The sequence below is a fragment of the Sphaeramia orbicularis genome, chromosome 17, assembly GCF_902148855.1.
Source record: "Sphaeramia orbicularis chromosome 17, fSphaOr1.1, whole genome shotgun sequence".
Lineage (NCBI taxonomy): Eukaryota > Metazoa > Chordata > Actinopteri > Kurtiformes > Apogonidae > Sphaeramia > Sphaeramia orbicularis.
The window spans coordinates 36,698,488-36,710,689 of NC_043973.1; the positions used below are offsets into that span (position 1 = coordinate 36,698,488).

The following is a 12,202-nucleotide window of genomic DNA, read 5'->3' on the forward strand; positions in this document are numbered from 1 at the left end:
GTTCATATTTAAATCAAAATATGTGACGAGAAATTTTGCAGCATAGTAGAAATAATTTCCATATAACAGAATGGGTTTGAAGGTCAGATATTTATGTGAAATTTATATTTTATCCTATATATTTTTATTTCATGTGTATTAGGATCATGCTGCATGCTGATCCTCCACTTTAAATCAAACATCAGTTTCATCAAAAATAAACTGTGAACTCTCCTCATCAAATAAAAAAAGTTAATGATGGTGCATAAATTATTCCCCACAAGCGACATTATTTTATCATTTATTTATTTATTTAGTATTTTCATCTTTTATCATTTCAGGTTTTTGGAAAATGTTATAGATTAAGCATGACAGATGACTTCTAGTTTGTTTATGAATTTATTTATTAATTTTAATTTTTTTAAATTTGATTTTTATCCTGTTTAATTATTAATTTATATTCTCATACATGATGTTGTTTTATCTCATTTCTTCATTTTTTTGGCATTGATTTGGCAAAATCATGTTACGTTATCCCTGCCCTCTTTACTCGGATTCATTTAATTTATTCGAAGTGTCACGTTTTTTGCATTTGTTGTACACATCTCTCTCATTGTGTTGCTTCTGTTTTAGTGTTATTATTTGCTTCTTGTATCCTGCCGTTGTGCCTTCTGTCAAAGCACTTTGTAAACTTTGTTTTTAAAGGTGCTATACAAATAAAGCTATTATTATTATTATTATTATTTCCATATAACAGAATGGGTTTGAAGGTCAGATATTGATGTGAAATTTATATTTTATCCTATATGTTTTTATTTCATGTGTATTAGGATCATGCTGCATGCTGATCCTCCACTTTAAATCGAACATGAGTTTCATCAAAAATAAACTGTGAACTCTCCTCATTAAATAAAAAAGTTAATGATGGTGCATAAATTATTCCCCACAAATCAAGTGACATTAATTTATTATTTATTTAGTTAGTTAGTTAGTTAGTATTTTCATCTTTTATCATTTCAGGTGTTTGTAAAATCTTATAGATTAGGCCTAACAGATGACTTGTAGTTTGTTTATCAGTCTTGTATGAAATCCATTTGTGATCAAAGCGCATAGAAAGGCTGAACCGTGGATGGATGACTGTTATGTCATAGATTCAGATGTACTGTACGTCTGACTGCCTTGTATCGTCGTGTCAGTGATTACAACCGGCTTATTCCACGATACATCATTACATAATGTAAATAACAACATCATTACATAATGTAAATAAAAACACCGCCGCGCGCTCAGATTGGTGCGCGCGGCGCGGTGTCCCGGATGGTGCTCGCACCGGAAGAGAAGGGGCCGTTCTCCCAGCCATCTTGTGGCAGCATCCAGCGAATTGTTCGCATCAAGCCTCGTAGAATCGGAGGTGAATCCCGCTGAAGGGGCGCCATCATGCCCGGACACCTGCAAGAAGGCTTCGGCTGCGTCGTGACGAACCGGTTCGACCAGTTATTGGATGATGAGTCCGACCCGTTCGAGATCTTAAAAGCGGCGGAAAACAAGAAGAAGGAGGGGGCCGCCGCTGGTTCCACCAAGACCGCGGCTCAAGCAGCCAAGCAGCCGAAGAAGGAGTCCCAGAAGGACAGAAAGAACCCGCTCCTGGACAAGAAGGAAGAGTCCCAGGCCCCCGTGCCCCTGAAGAAAGAAGGTCGGTCCTGTCCCGGTTCTGTGGCTCTTATTCCGTGCAGGAGTATTTGAATGTTTTCGTGCCAACTGTCATGTGCAGGTCCTGTTAGCTGTTAGCCTGGTCTGAAACACGGAGGTCAACATGGACCCTGTCCTGCTCCCATGAGCTAGAGGACAGAGGAATGATCCGCAGACCCAGGTTAGAGCAGCTGTTTCTGCTACAGAGGACTAAAGCAGGGCTCCGGTGCAAAACCTCCGGTAAAGTCTCGTGCAAACTGTCGAGTCTGTGTCGCAGAAATGGTTTCCAGCAGCATCCGACAGGAAGGTGTAGTGTTGGGTTACTGTCTGCTGGAGGAGGATGCTACATGCACCGGGCACGCAGCTCTCAGAAAGCTGCAGCATGTGCAAAACTAATATGCGCAAATGTATCAGTCTGTGAGGTGGTAAAACCGAGCAGATGGTTCTTTGTTTTGACTGAGGGACAGGTTATAGAGTGGAGTTAGAAATGACCACAACAGCCACATAGAAGAAAAGACAGAGGCCCACTGAAACAAAGTGTTGTGTCCTGGTTTTACAGCTGCTGGTCAGGAAAGGTGAAAGACATCAGAAGTTTACAAGTTGTCTTTGCATGTTCCTGGATGGTTAATTAGACAAGAGTAATGAATGAATGATGAATGAAGAAGAAGACTACAACCTAGTATGTGCATAATTTGTGCAACCAGTATAATTAATAATGAATACAGCCAAGAATGTTGATGGATGTTTGACTGTTCTTGTGATTGACAGGTATCAGACGGGTTGGCAGAAGGCAAGACCAGCAGGGGCAGCCCGGGTCCCAGCACCAGGGTGGACCGGGTGAGGGGCGACCTGGAGACAAGAGGCCGGACAGGAGACCACCTCGCGAGCGGCGCTTCGAAAAGCCAGCAGAGGACAAGCCAGAGGGAGGTGGAGAGTTCTCTGCAGACAAGTGAGTATCTGTCATGAATGACTAAGAGCATATTTAAGCGCGCTGATAAGCCTGGGGCTGTCTGCTGCGATTACAGGATCAGTGTAGGGGCGGACGCAAACAAGTGTTGTTATTGATATAATCTTGGACCACATGACCTCCGCATCAAAAGGGAGTCATTTGTAAATTGCTGGCTTCATAAGCTAGTGTAACCTTTGACAGTTTACAACCACTTACAATAAGAGCAGAAATGCTTGTAGTATTTCCACTGTAAATTTAATATGGCTGTGCTGCTTTGGACAGTAAACGTAACTTTCTCATATCTCCTATTTGGGCTTTACTTATGTTGAGAGTAGGAGTTGTAATGTTTAATATCTATTAATAAGTACATCACCACTTCTAAAGGGTCCAGACTATATTAGGTTTGTTGCCAATAATGTTAAAGCTTAGATACTGTTTATATGCATATGTATATTTGAAGAAACCCTTCTTTGTATAGAATATGAAGCTGTGTTGCAACATCAAGACATTTAAGTGTAGGTTTAACTAGAGTTCAGTAAAACTATAGTTGCACAATGTAACTTAGCAAATATTTAGTACATTGACGCAAACGATGATAGAGTTCAGTAAATCTAGATAACGTCCAACCCAGGTTGAAATGACGTGAAATGGACTAGTACATATAAAAGAGGTGGAAACTGTTGTCTCGGCTGCTCTGTGTTCCTTTTGGAAATATGCCATTACAAAACTTTCTGTAAATAATTCAGGCGAATACTGGTTTGAGCTGATGGATGTTGAATTTCTCCCTGCGGATTAATAAACTTTATTTGTATTGTTTTCTTTCTGAAATGTTACCACTGGGTTGATATAGAAACACTCATTTGTCATCTTTTGTGAGACACTTGTTGCTATGATTAATGGAGCAGAATGGCCAAATAAGAGAAGATTAAAAAGGGAGACCGTCTGCCAGCAGCTTTGGTCTGGTCTTCCTGTTCAGTTCCGTAACGCTTTCTTTGTTCAATCGGTCTCTTGGGAGAAATTCAGCTGCATCACAAAACCACCATGGGTTGAGTTTGCTCCCTGATCTTTCTTTGAGGAACTTCATTACTTTGCTCAATCCAGATATTTTAGTTAAGTAAAACAACCTCATGCGCAACTAAATTGGAACCCAGCTTTGGTTCTGATCCTTCCTCTAGTGCAGTCATATTTACACACCTGTCATATTTGAATACTGAATGTGTGTTTCCGTCCCCCAGGCCTTCTGGAGACAGGCCCCCCAGAGGGCGTGGTGGCGGCAGGGGTGGACGTGGTGGAAGAGGACGGGGAATGGGCCGAGGCGACGGCTTTGACTCCCGTGGGAAACGAGACTTTGACAGACACAGCGGCAGTGACAAATCGTGAGTCAGCCTGAGTTTAGACCCCGGCAGACCAGTCAGTCTATGAATAAGAAAGACGTCCTCGCTAAAGTCAAACTCTTGTCCAGTTGTTCTGAATTAAAAGTTACCTTATTATTTAGTTTTAATCCCCAAAGTCCTTGCTAAATTTGTGATAATATTAACAAGGTGGATTCGTCAAAGAAATTGTAAATATGTTTTGAGAATACAGAATTGCAGCGATACCACAAAGCTTATCAACCCAAATGTCGTTTTCGAAACTGTTGATGATTAGCACCTGCAGTTTTTTACATTAGTCTTCTGCTTTGCACAGATGTAAGATAAAGGGTTGCTGTTGCTTCAGAGTCATTCTTCACTGTGGGCTGTGAGTATTTTTAGACTGTGTGCATCAGTATATGTGCTTTCTTTCCTGTTTTTTTTTTTTGCTCTAGCAATCAGAAAAGTGAAGAGAAGCGTGGTGGCAGTGGCTCAAACAACTGGGGCAATGTGAAGGATGAAGTGAGGTGAGTTTTCAGCAACAGACACATGGCCTGGTTATCAGAACGCTGTTGTCTGCAGGAACATGATTCACTCAGAACCGGTTGCACAGACATGAATGTTTCGTATCAGCTAAAGGTTTTTTATCTTCTATTCAGATGCATAATAACCTAGATAAAACAGATATAATAAACTACTGAATGCTGGTGCTTGTACTGATGTGTTGGCTGTGTGTGTTATTTTCAGCGAGGCCGAGCAGACGGCTGCTCCTGAGACGACCCCAGAGGGAGAGGAACACGCACCTGCCGGATCTGAGAACAAGTGAGTATCCGATCCACATCAGGTTGCATTTCAGGCTTTAAAATGTCCTAAACAGGATTTTAGTTTAGTGGCATTCATTACAGGAGAGGTTTCAAATCAGAAACAACTTATGCCAACACCTCCCCTTAAAAGATAAAATTGGAAACAATCTGAATATCATTCCAATCCAAAATCTACTTCAATATCCTCCTGAGACCCAGGAAAGTTAAAGTTTTGGGTGTTTTGCATTAAATAATTGCTGTGATTGGAAACGGAATGATGCAGGTAAAGCTGTGAAACTCTTATACCCTACAGAGGACAAAAAAGCATCGTAAGAAAGATGCCAAACAGCAGAATTTACATGGATAGCCTCTAATTTTAACCAATCTCGGTAAGGTTTTGATTACAAAAGTGAAATTAACTCCACAAAGTTGCATTAAGTAACTTTATGGACCACACTGAACCGATGACCACTGATGCAAACAGCACAGCCTGGTCATAATATAGTAAAACAAAAAGCGTGACACACCACACACAAATACAGCTACTTTTAGAAGTAACGTGTTAGAGCTGTTTCTTTTAGCATTACTCGTTCTAATACTGGTAGGTGTAAGTTCAACAAGATTTGGATCTGGAAGAACAACACATTTAAAGACTGGAGGCATGCCACAAATTGTGTAAGAAAACTCCCAAATTAGAAACTTAAGTGTCAAATCACTGGAGTTTCTTGGAAAGTTTGTAAAACCTAATGTACGTGAGATTTTTATTTATTTATTTATTTATTTATTTGAGGTTTGGATGTGAAATATGGCTGGAATTTAATTCATCGTGGTTGTAAAACATCCTAAATTAACTTCTTGAAACTCTTTCGTCAAGTTAATGCTACCTGTTTTCTCCTGGAGAGGTTATTTACCACTAAAGACTACTGTGTTTTTATAAACAGTGAGATTCTGACCTCGAAGGACCTCACCTAGTTGGATTGTCTGTACCACTGTTTATGTCGTTCGTTCTTTCGAGTGAAAGGCTTGAACTGTCACACAGTCTCCCAATTTAGAAGTCAACAACCTGTGCACAAACAGTTTGTCTGAATGTGCGTTTTCGTCACAAAGGTTTAGTACAAATGGGATAAACCTGCCATTGCCCTATTGGCCTTTTGGATTAGAGAGCGTGTATGGCACTAAGAGGATTGCCAGTTTGTGGTTTAAGTGTCTATATTGTTGTATCCTGGCTTCCTAGGGAGAATGAAGTTGAAGAAGTTAAAAACGAAGGCCCCAGAGAGATGACCCTGGACGAGTGGAAGGCCATGCAGGACAAGGAGCGCACCAAGGTGGAATTCAACATCCGGAAGCCCAACGAGGGAGCCGACAGCCAATGGAAGAAAGGATACGTGCTGCACAAGTCCAAGAGTGAAGATGTATGTGTGGTGAATGAGCTTTGGTTTTTCACCTGGGCTTTAAGGGCACAGTGTGTGTTAGGGATGAAAAGGTTGTGAAACTAAATCTGAGTCCGTGATGCAAACATAATCAGTCTTGAGTTGTGATTCCATCTTTGACATTGTGTGTTCATCTGTGAATTATTTATTGTTTGATTGATTCGGTTTGTTGTTAAAAAATTGAGCAAGGAATCGGCCACATGCTAAGATTACAATCTCTAAACAGCTCAGGTTGTTCCAAAGGCTGCTTTGTCTTTCTCCTAATGTGACCTTATGTTCGTTTGTGTTGACATTTCTTGTCTTTAAATTTCAGAGACCTGTTGGTGCTTTGATTGACGCATCAGAGATGGAAGCAGAGGCACACACTATGTACCACAAGGTGTGCGCATTTTTCACTTTTATTGTATTTTAGGGGAATTAAGAAGAAACCTAAACCATACCAACCTAGGCTCTCGCTCCATCTTCTGTTCCTGTTTCATGATTTAACTCATTTGTTTCGGTCACAAAATGTTAAAAAAAAAACAAAAAAAAAAACACCTTGATTAGCTTAGTTTCTTGTCTGGTCCAGAGCCAAAGATACTTAGTTTACACTTGAGGAGTAAAGAGACCAAAGTAAGAAGTACTTGTGAACTAATAACAGACAGGAGGAATACAAAACCACTAGTAAAACCACGATCATTTAATTTTTAATGAATTGAAGTGAAGTGAGTAAAACAGCACACAGACATTATGGCAGGCAGCAGTCACGGTCAAATGTTGGAAATAGTGCTGAAATAATGAAATTCCCAGACTATCTGATTAAGTTTATTCTGTACTAACTGAAGTATCTTAATTTTGACTCATGGTTGGGGTAAAAGTGCATGTTATAAACTAATCCGTCACTACAGAGAACAGTTAAACTACAGCTGACTCGTTCACATCAGCAGGGCAACCCTGACGAATCCGCGGACCACCACTTCCGTAAACCAGCCAATGACATCACATCTCAGCTCGAGATCAACTTCGGAGACCTCGGCCGCCCTGGACGCGGGCGTGGGGGCGCTCGCGGAGGCAGGGGAGGCCGCGGCGGGGGAGGCAGCAGGACGGCACGTGGGGGAGGACGATCCGAAAAGGTAACAATAAGAGCTGTTGTCACTGCTAACGGCACGGTTTAGTGTCCCACACAAAAGATTTAGTTCACTGAATCTGAACAGAAGGCAAAACCACTGACATGGAAAAGCTGCTGTGGAACACTAAGACCCTGTCATAACAGAGCGCTGACCACATCCATGTGTGTACACACAAAAACACTGACTGACCACATGTTTAGACAGCAAAGAGCTTAGTTTGTGTTAACTAGAGTTGAAGTATTTGAGGAGTGTCAGACATTCAAGGCCAAACACTGGTGTCAGAGGTTTGCATATCCTTAAAGTTTAGAGTTACTGACTCTTATCAAAACCTTGACTAATTAGTGTTTTGTGTTTGTGATGGCTTATGTTAAGACATTTTTAAAGTTTGTGTTTGCAGAAAAGTGTTATCGTAAGGCTGCAGTAAATTATTTCATGTTCAGTAAATTAGTTTTTCTTGTCAGAAAAAAACAAAGCAACGTGTGATTTTTCTTATTGATAATTTAACTTTCAGATGTTGGAATACAAAAGCTGCAACAAAGAATCATTTGGCTCATTGTTTAAATGGCTACAAACAATTATACATAATAGATGAAATTTGCAGGAAATTGCTGTCAATTATGAACTGTTAAGGTGTTCCTACCAAATAACTTGGCTCTAAAAACTAAAAACCCTGGTGCACTTGTAGTAGGAGTTGATTTTTCTTCTGATGCATCAACATAAGCTTTTTTGTCATTTCTTTTCACACATTTATCTCAACAATAAGAAACAGCATCACACTTGTTCCAACTTAGTTGGAAGTACCTGCTCAGATTTGGTGAGGTGTAGTGTCAGGTAAAGCATGCAAATAATGACACAAAAAGTCAACTGTTGAAGAAGCTCTACTTATTTATGGGCACTTATGCTCAAACACTAAGATAAGTACTGGGTGCTGTTACACAGATCCACAGTGGTGATGGGAAAAAACCAAATAATTAGAGAAAGATACAGGAAAGCAACACCATAATGTAAGAAATCTAATAGCATAATGAAAACATAAGGCCATTGGTAGAGTTCAATGTTTCTCTGACATGAAACAATTAAAATGAATAACTATATGATTAAAGTTGCTGTTCATCAACTTGACATCCATCAAAAATCCATCATTAATGGTCTCTGATATTTATGAAAATATCAGCAAACAGATCACACTGATCACGACTGGACTGTAAACACATGCAAGTAAGCGATGGAGCTGCGTGTTTTTTTCTGAGATGAAAAACATGAAAATGAGAGCACATAAGAAAAAAACGCTTTTTTTTTTTTTTTTGCACCCAACATGGATCATTAGCACTTGAATACAAAAACAACTCAATGAAATTTGTCGAGAAATGCAAATGTTGAAGTGTTTTTTATCCAGCAAACTTCAGGAAAGAACCTCCTCAGTTTATGTGTATTTACAGGCCAGTCTTGGCTAACTTCACTGACTCTAATAGGGTCACGATTTGAATGTATGATCTACCAGCCATTGGAGCACCTACATAAATACAGCATATGTTTGGAAATAGAGAAACCACATGTGGTTGTAGAAACTGTAGAGGAAAACCCTTCAGCACTGATGGTTGTGTTTTTGTTGATCAAAGCAGTTTATGAAAACCAAAGTAAAATAGTAGTAATGAAATGCACTCAATAAATTATTTACACAGACACATTTTACACTAGATGACATGCATTTTCAAAACATTAAATGCATTATTTACATTTATAAATGAGGTTAAGAGAATCTAAAGTAATTTATTACCCAGTGAAGACCAGAACTGCATGATGAAGAGATCTGAAATCAGCAGTAAAGCTGTTTATCACAACCTTCAGCAGAAAATGCAGTAGAGGTCACTGGTAATGGATTTATTAAGACCAATATAACACATTTGACTGATTATTTATACATACTTACTTAGGTGCAGAAAATTTAACATCTCAGTTAAAGTAATGAAATAAATCTTAAACTGACCATCAAATCAAGTGGACAAATCTTGGCAAATCTTCAGGTGTGATTATTTTCTGTCATGTTGAGTAGTTCCAATTTGAAACCCTGACATTAGTCCAGTCTAGATCTGTCTATACCAGTAATTTGTAAAATGACTTAAATTACCCCAATTAATTAGTGAGTCTCTAAGTTGCCACCAAGATGCACAGACAAAGAGGCAGAAAATGCATTTCAATACGTGGTCACAGTGGTCTGATAATTACTTCCAAAGCTGCCTCTTCTACAACTGTGTATGTGTGAACTCACTTGGACCTTGTACTAGAGAAAACGCTGGATGAAAATCCATTTCAGCTATCTAGGATATGTTCTTCTCATGCCTGTTCCCTGTACAATGTCCAGAAAATGTCCAGAGTTCGCATCATGTGTCAACAGGACTGCGTTCTAACATTAATCAGATAACGTGCACCCTGCCATCTGAATGTGTTTTTCTTTCTCTCAGGCCAGTGGAGTGTCAGTCCCCAACGTGGATGATCCCGAGGCCTTCCCAGCTCTGGCCTAAAGGCTCCGTTTCCACCACCAGCCCACCCATCAGCCCTTCCGGGCCCCTCCTCTACGAGGCTTGCATGCTTACCACATCTTCAAGTATATAAGAAAACAAAGAAAAAAAGATTTTAAAGACGAAAAAAACTGTCATCCCATACTACTCACACCACCAGAGGACTAAAATTTTACCTGTTTTAAAGGAGAACAAAAGACAAAAAAAAAAAGACGGGAAAAGGACCTCTTGTTACACTGAAGTTTTGTATTTAGGAACATGAAAGCAGGGATGTTTTCATACTTTTTCTTTTTGTTCACAGATTATGCATACTTCATGATGATGTTTTTTTGTGCTGCTTGAATTTATGCATTTCTGCGATTAGGTTGAAGTGTTTGTATCTCTCTCCCTGAAGCTTTTGTGCTCTTTCCTCATGACTTCAGCTTAGTATTATGGGGTCATCTTAGAAAACATTTTGTACTGGAGTTTTTTCCCCAGTAATACACACTGATGTGGTAGCACTACACTACATAGAGAACTTGTAATAGTTACTGAAGTATGGCTTAACTTGCATTTAAAGTGTAATTACTCTAAACCTGACTACCCATCCCTTTGCGAGGCACAAATTCCGGATGGGTAACCAGGTGAAGTGACTTCCTACTAAAAAGCTTGGTATTTTTCTGCTTGTCGTGCAGTGAAAGTAAATGCCTCTTTTCCTTTTTGATAGCTTGCCTTTATTTTTCAGTGGACCAGTGGTTAGTTAGCTTCGTATCCCCTGATCCAGATGTGCTACCTGTGTTTTCAGGGTGTCCCAGGGCCCAATGTATATCTTTAGGCTGGTCCTCTTAGGTCATACAGACTTGTACTACTTGTAAGTTCAGGACCACTAAGCAAATATTGTAATTTTTTTTTTTTTTTTTTTTTTTTGTTAAGGATACGTGTGTGGGTGTGTGTGTGCGCGCATGTGAAAGTGTATGTGTGCAGACAAGTGTGAAGCTGAATGTGTGAATATGACAGCTAGTTACTTAGAGTTGAAGTACTCCTCTGCTATGATTTCGGTGCATTCTCGCCTGATGTAGTTCATACTGTCTTTCTGAGAAGAGACTGTTGAAATCTAGGTGGGAATGATGTAGTCCGCTGACATATCTCGCTCTTAGAGAATCTTTAATGTCTCAAAACATTTGGTTTTATCAGCGCCAGTTTCTCTCTCCCTCCCCCCCCTTTCTGTAAACCATACACTTGCTGTTTTTAATTTTTATTTTTATCAGAGCAGCAGCACCAATGCATAATTTGTCTGAAAGAAATGTCTGCTGTCATCGTGGAACAATCAAGAGCTACAGAATGTAATGTAAGCTAATGGTGCTTTTAGCCAGCTGTGTCAGCATTTCCAGTGAGCTTTTTATTTTAATGAAGCGGGTATATATTTCACACGGGGTGGGAACGGGGAGGGGGCGTGCCGTAGCCATGACTGACTTAATTTAAAGCTTTATGCTGTGCTCTGCAAAGACTTGCTGGTGATGCACTGATACAGACGGCTGGAGCAGTTTCTTGTAGGACTGTTTGAGCCACATGACGGTAAAAGTTTCTCTGCAAACATCCCTGTTCTAATAAATTGCTTTAGAGGTGTTACATGTACTCTGCCAGTGGCTGTTGGGTTGTTTAAAATCAATACTGTGATTTTAAAGGTGTAAACAAACATGCTGTGGACTCTTCATTGCTTTAAACACAAAAAAGGCTACTCAACACATTGAAGTAGCTGCACTAAACTGCATAGTTTGTAGCTGAATAACTCCAAAGTTCTAGTTTATCAGGTACATATGGATACAATTATTGCAGCCTGATAGTACTGCTAAGTGTTTGGGTTTTTTAAAGGTTTGGCAGGTATTTTTAATTTCTTTTACATTGACTTCCATTTATACTATTTGATTTTTCTGTCTGAAGATATTTTTTTTAATTTTTGGTGGAGTCCACATTTCTAAACCTATGCTTGAATGCAGACAGACAGAGTTAACTGAAAAACCAGTGTTACATAAAACATACCTGTTTAACTGCAATGCTTGAATAAGAAAAACTGTCCAAATCGTATTTACAGGGTTCCTGCAGGGTCTTCAAAAGTCTTAAAAGTCTTGAATTTACAAATCTTCATTTAATACCTTAAAACGTCTTTAAAAGGTGTTAAATTTGATATGGTAGGTCTTAAGTTGTGTTGCTATAAACTTGTTGGCTGTATTGTTTTTAAATGTGTACAATTTGCAAAAAAAAGTAAAGTTAGTCGACTCAGTTACACCTGTTTCAATCCACCAATTTATATTGAAATTAGGAACTAATTATTGCTAACTTTATAGCCCCTGGGGAGAAATGACTCCAAATTGTGGGAATCAAGGTGTTGGAGTAAA

General features: G+C 39.4%; 1 protein-coding gene across 6 annotated transcripts; it reads left to right on the forward strand.

Moving 5' to 3' along the window:
- Window positions 1-1,296: 1,296 nt before the first annotated feature.
- On the forward strand, window positions 1,297-11,504 carry serbp1b (SERPINE1 mRNA binding protein 1b). Of its 6 annotated transcripts, none has more exons than XM_030159604.1 (9): window positions 1,297-1,672; window positions 2,437-2,617; window positions 3,853-3,993; window positions 4,422-4,493; window positions 4,714-4,788; window positions 5,995-6,190; window positions 6,513-6,578; window positions 7,123-7,311; window positions 9,771-11,504. In XM_030159604.1, exons 1-9 carry the CDS (start codon window positions 1,417-1,419, stop codon window positions 9,828-9,830), a joined length of 1,236 nt encoding a protein of 411 aa, XP_030015464.1. In that variant the 5' UTR covers window positions 1,297-1,416; the 3' UTR covers window positions 9,831-11,504. The 6 variants fall into 6 exon arrangements, with proteins under 6 accessions (XP_030015464.1, XP_030015465.1, XP_030015467.1 ...); XM_030159605.1 differs by having other exon boundaries at window positions 1,298-1,672; window positions 7,126-7,311; XM_030159607.1 differs by having other exon boundaries at window positions 1,298-1,672; window positions 5,995-6,181.
- Window positions 11,505-12,202: the final 698 nt, after the last annotated feature.

Excerpts from the sequence above, each read along its gene's own strand:
- serbp1b (XM_030159604.1), top strand. The coding sequence starts at position 1,417 with ATGCCCGGACACCTGCAAGAAGGCTTCGGCTGCGTCGTGACGAACCGG. Across the intron at positions 3,994-4,421 it reads CACAGCGGCAGTGACAAATC|CAATCAGAAAAGTGAAGAGA; the intron begins GTGAGTCAGCCT and ends TTTTTGCTCTAG. Across the intron at positions 7,312-9,770 it reads GGGGAGGACGATCCGAAAAG|GCCAGTGGAGTGTCAGTCCC; the intron begins GTAACAATAAGA and ends TCTTTCTCTCAG.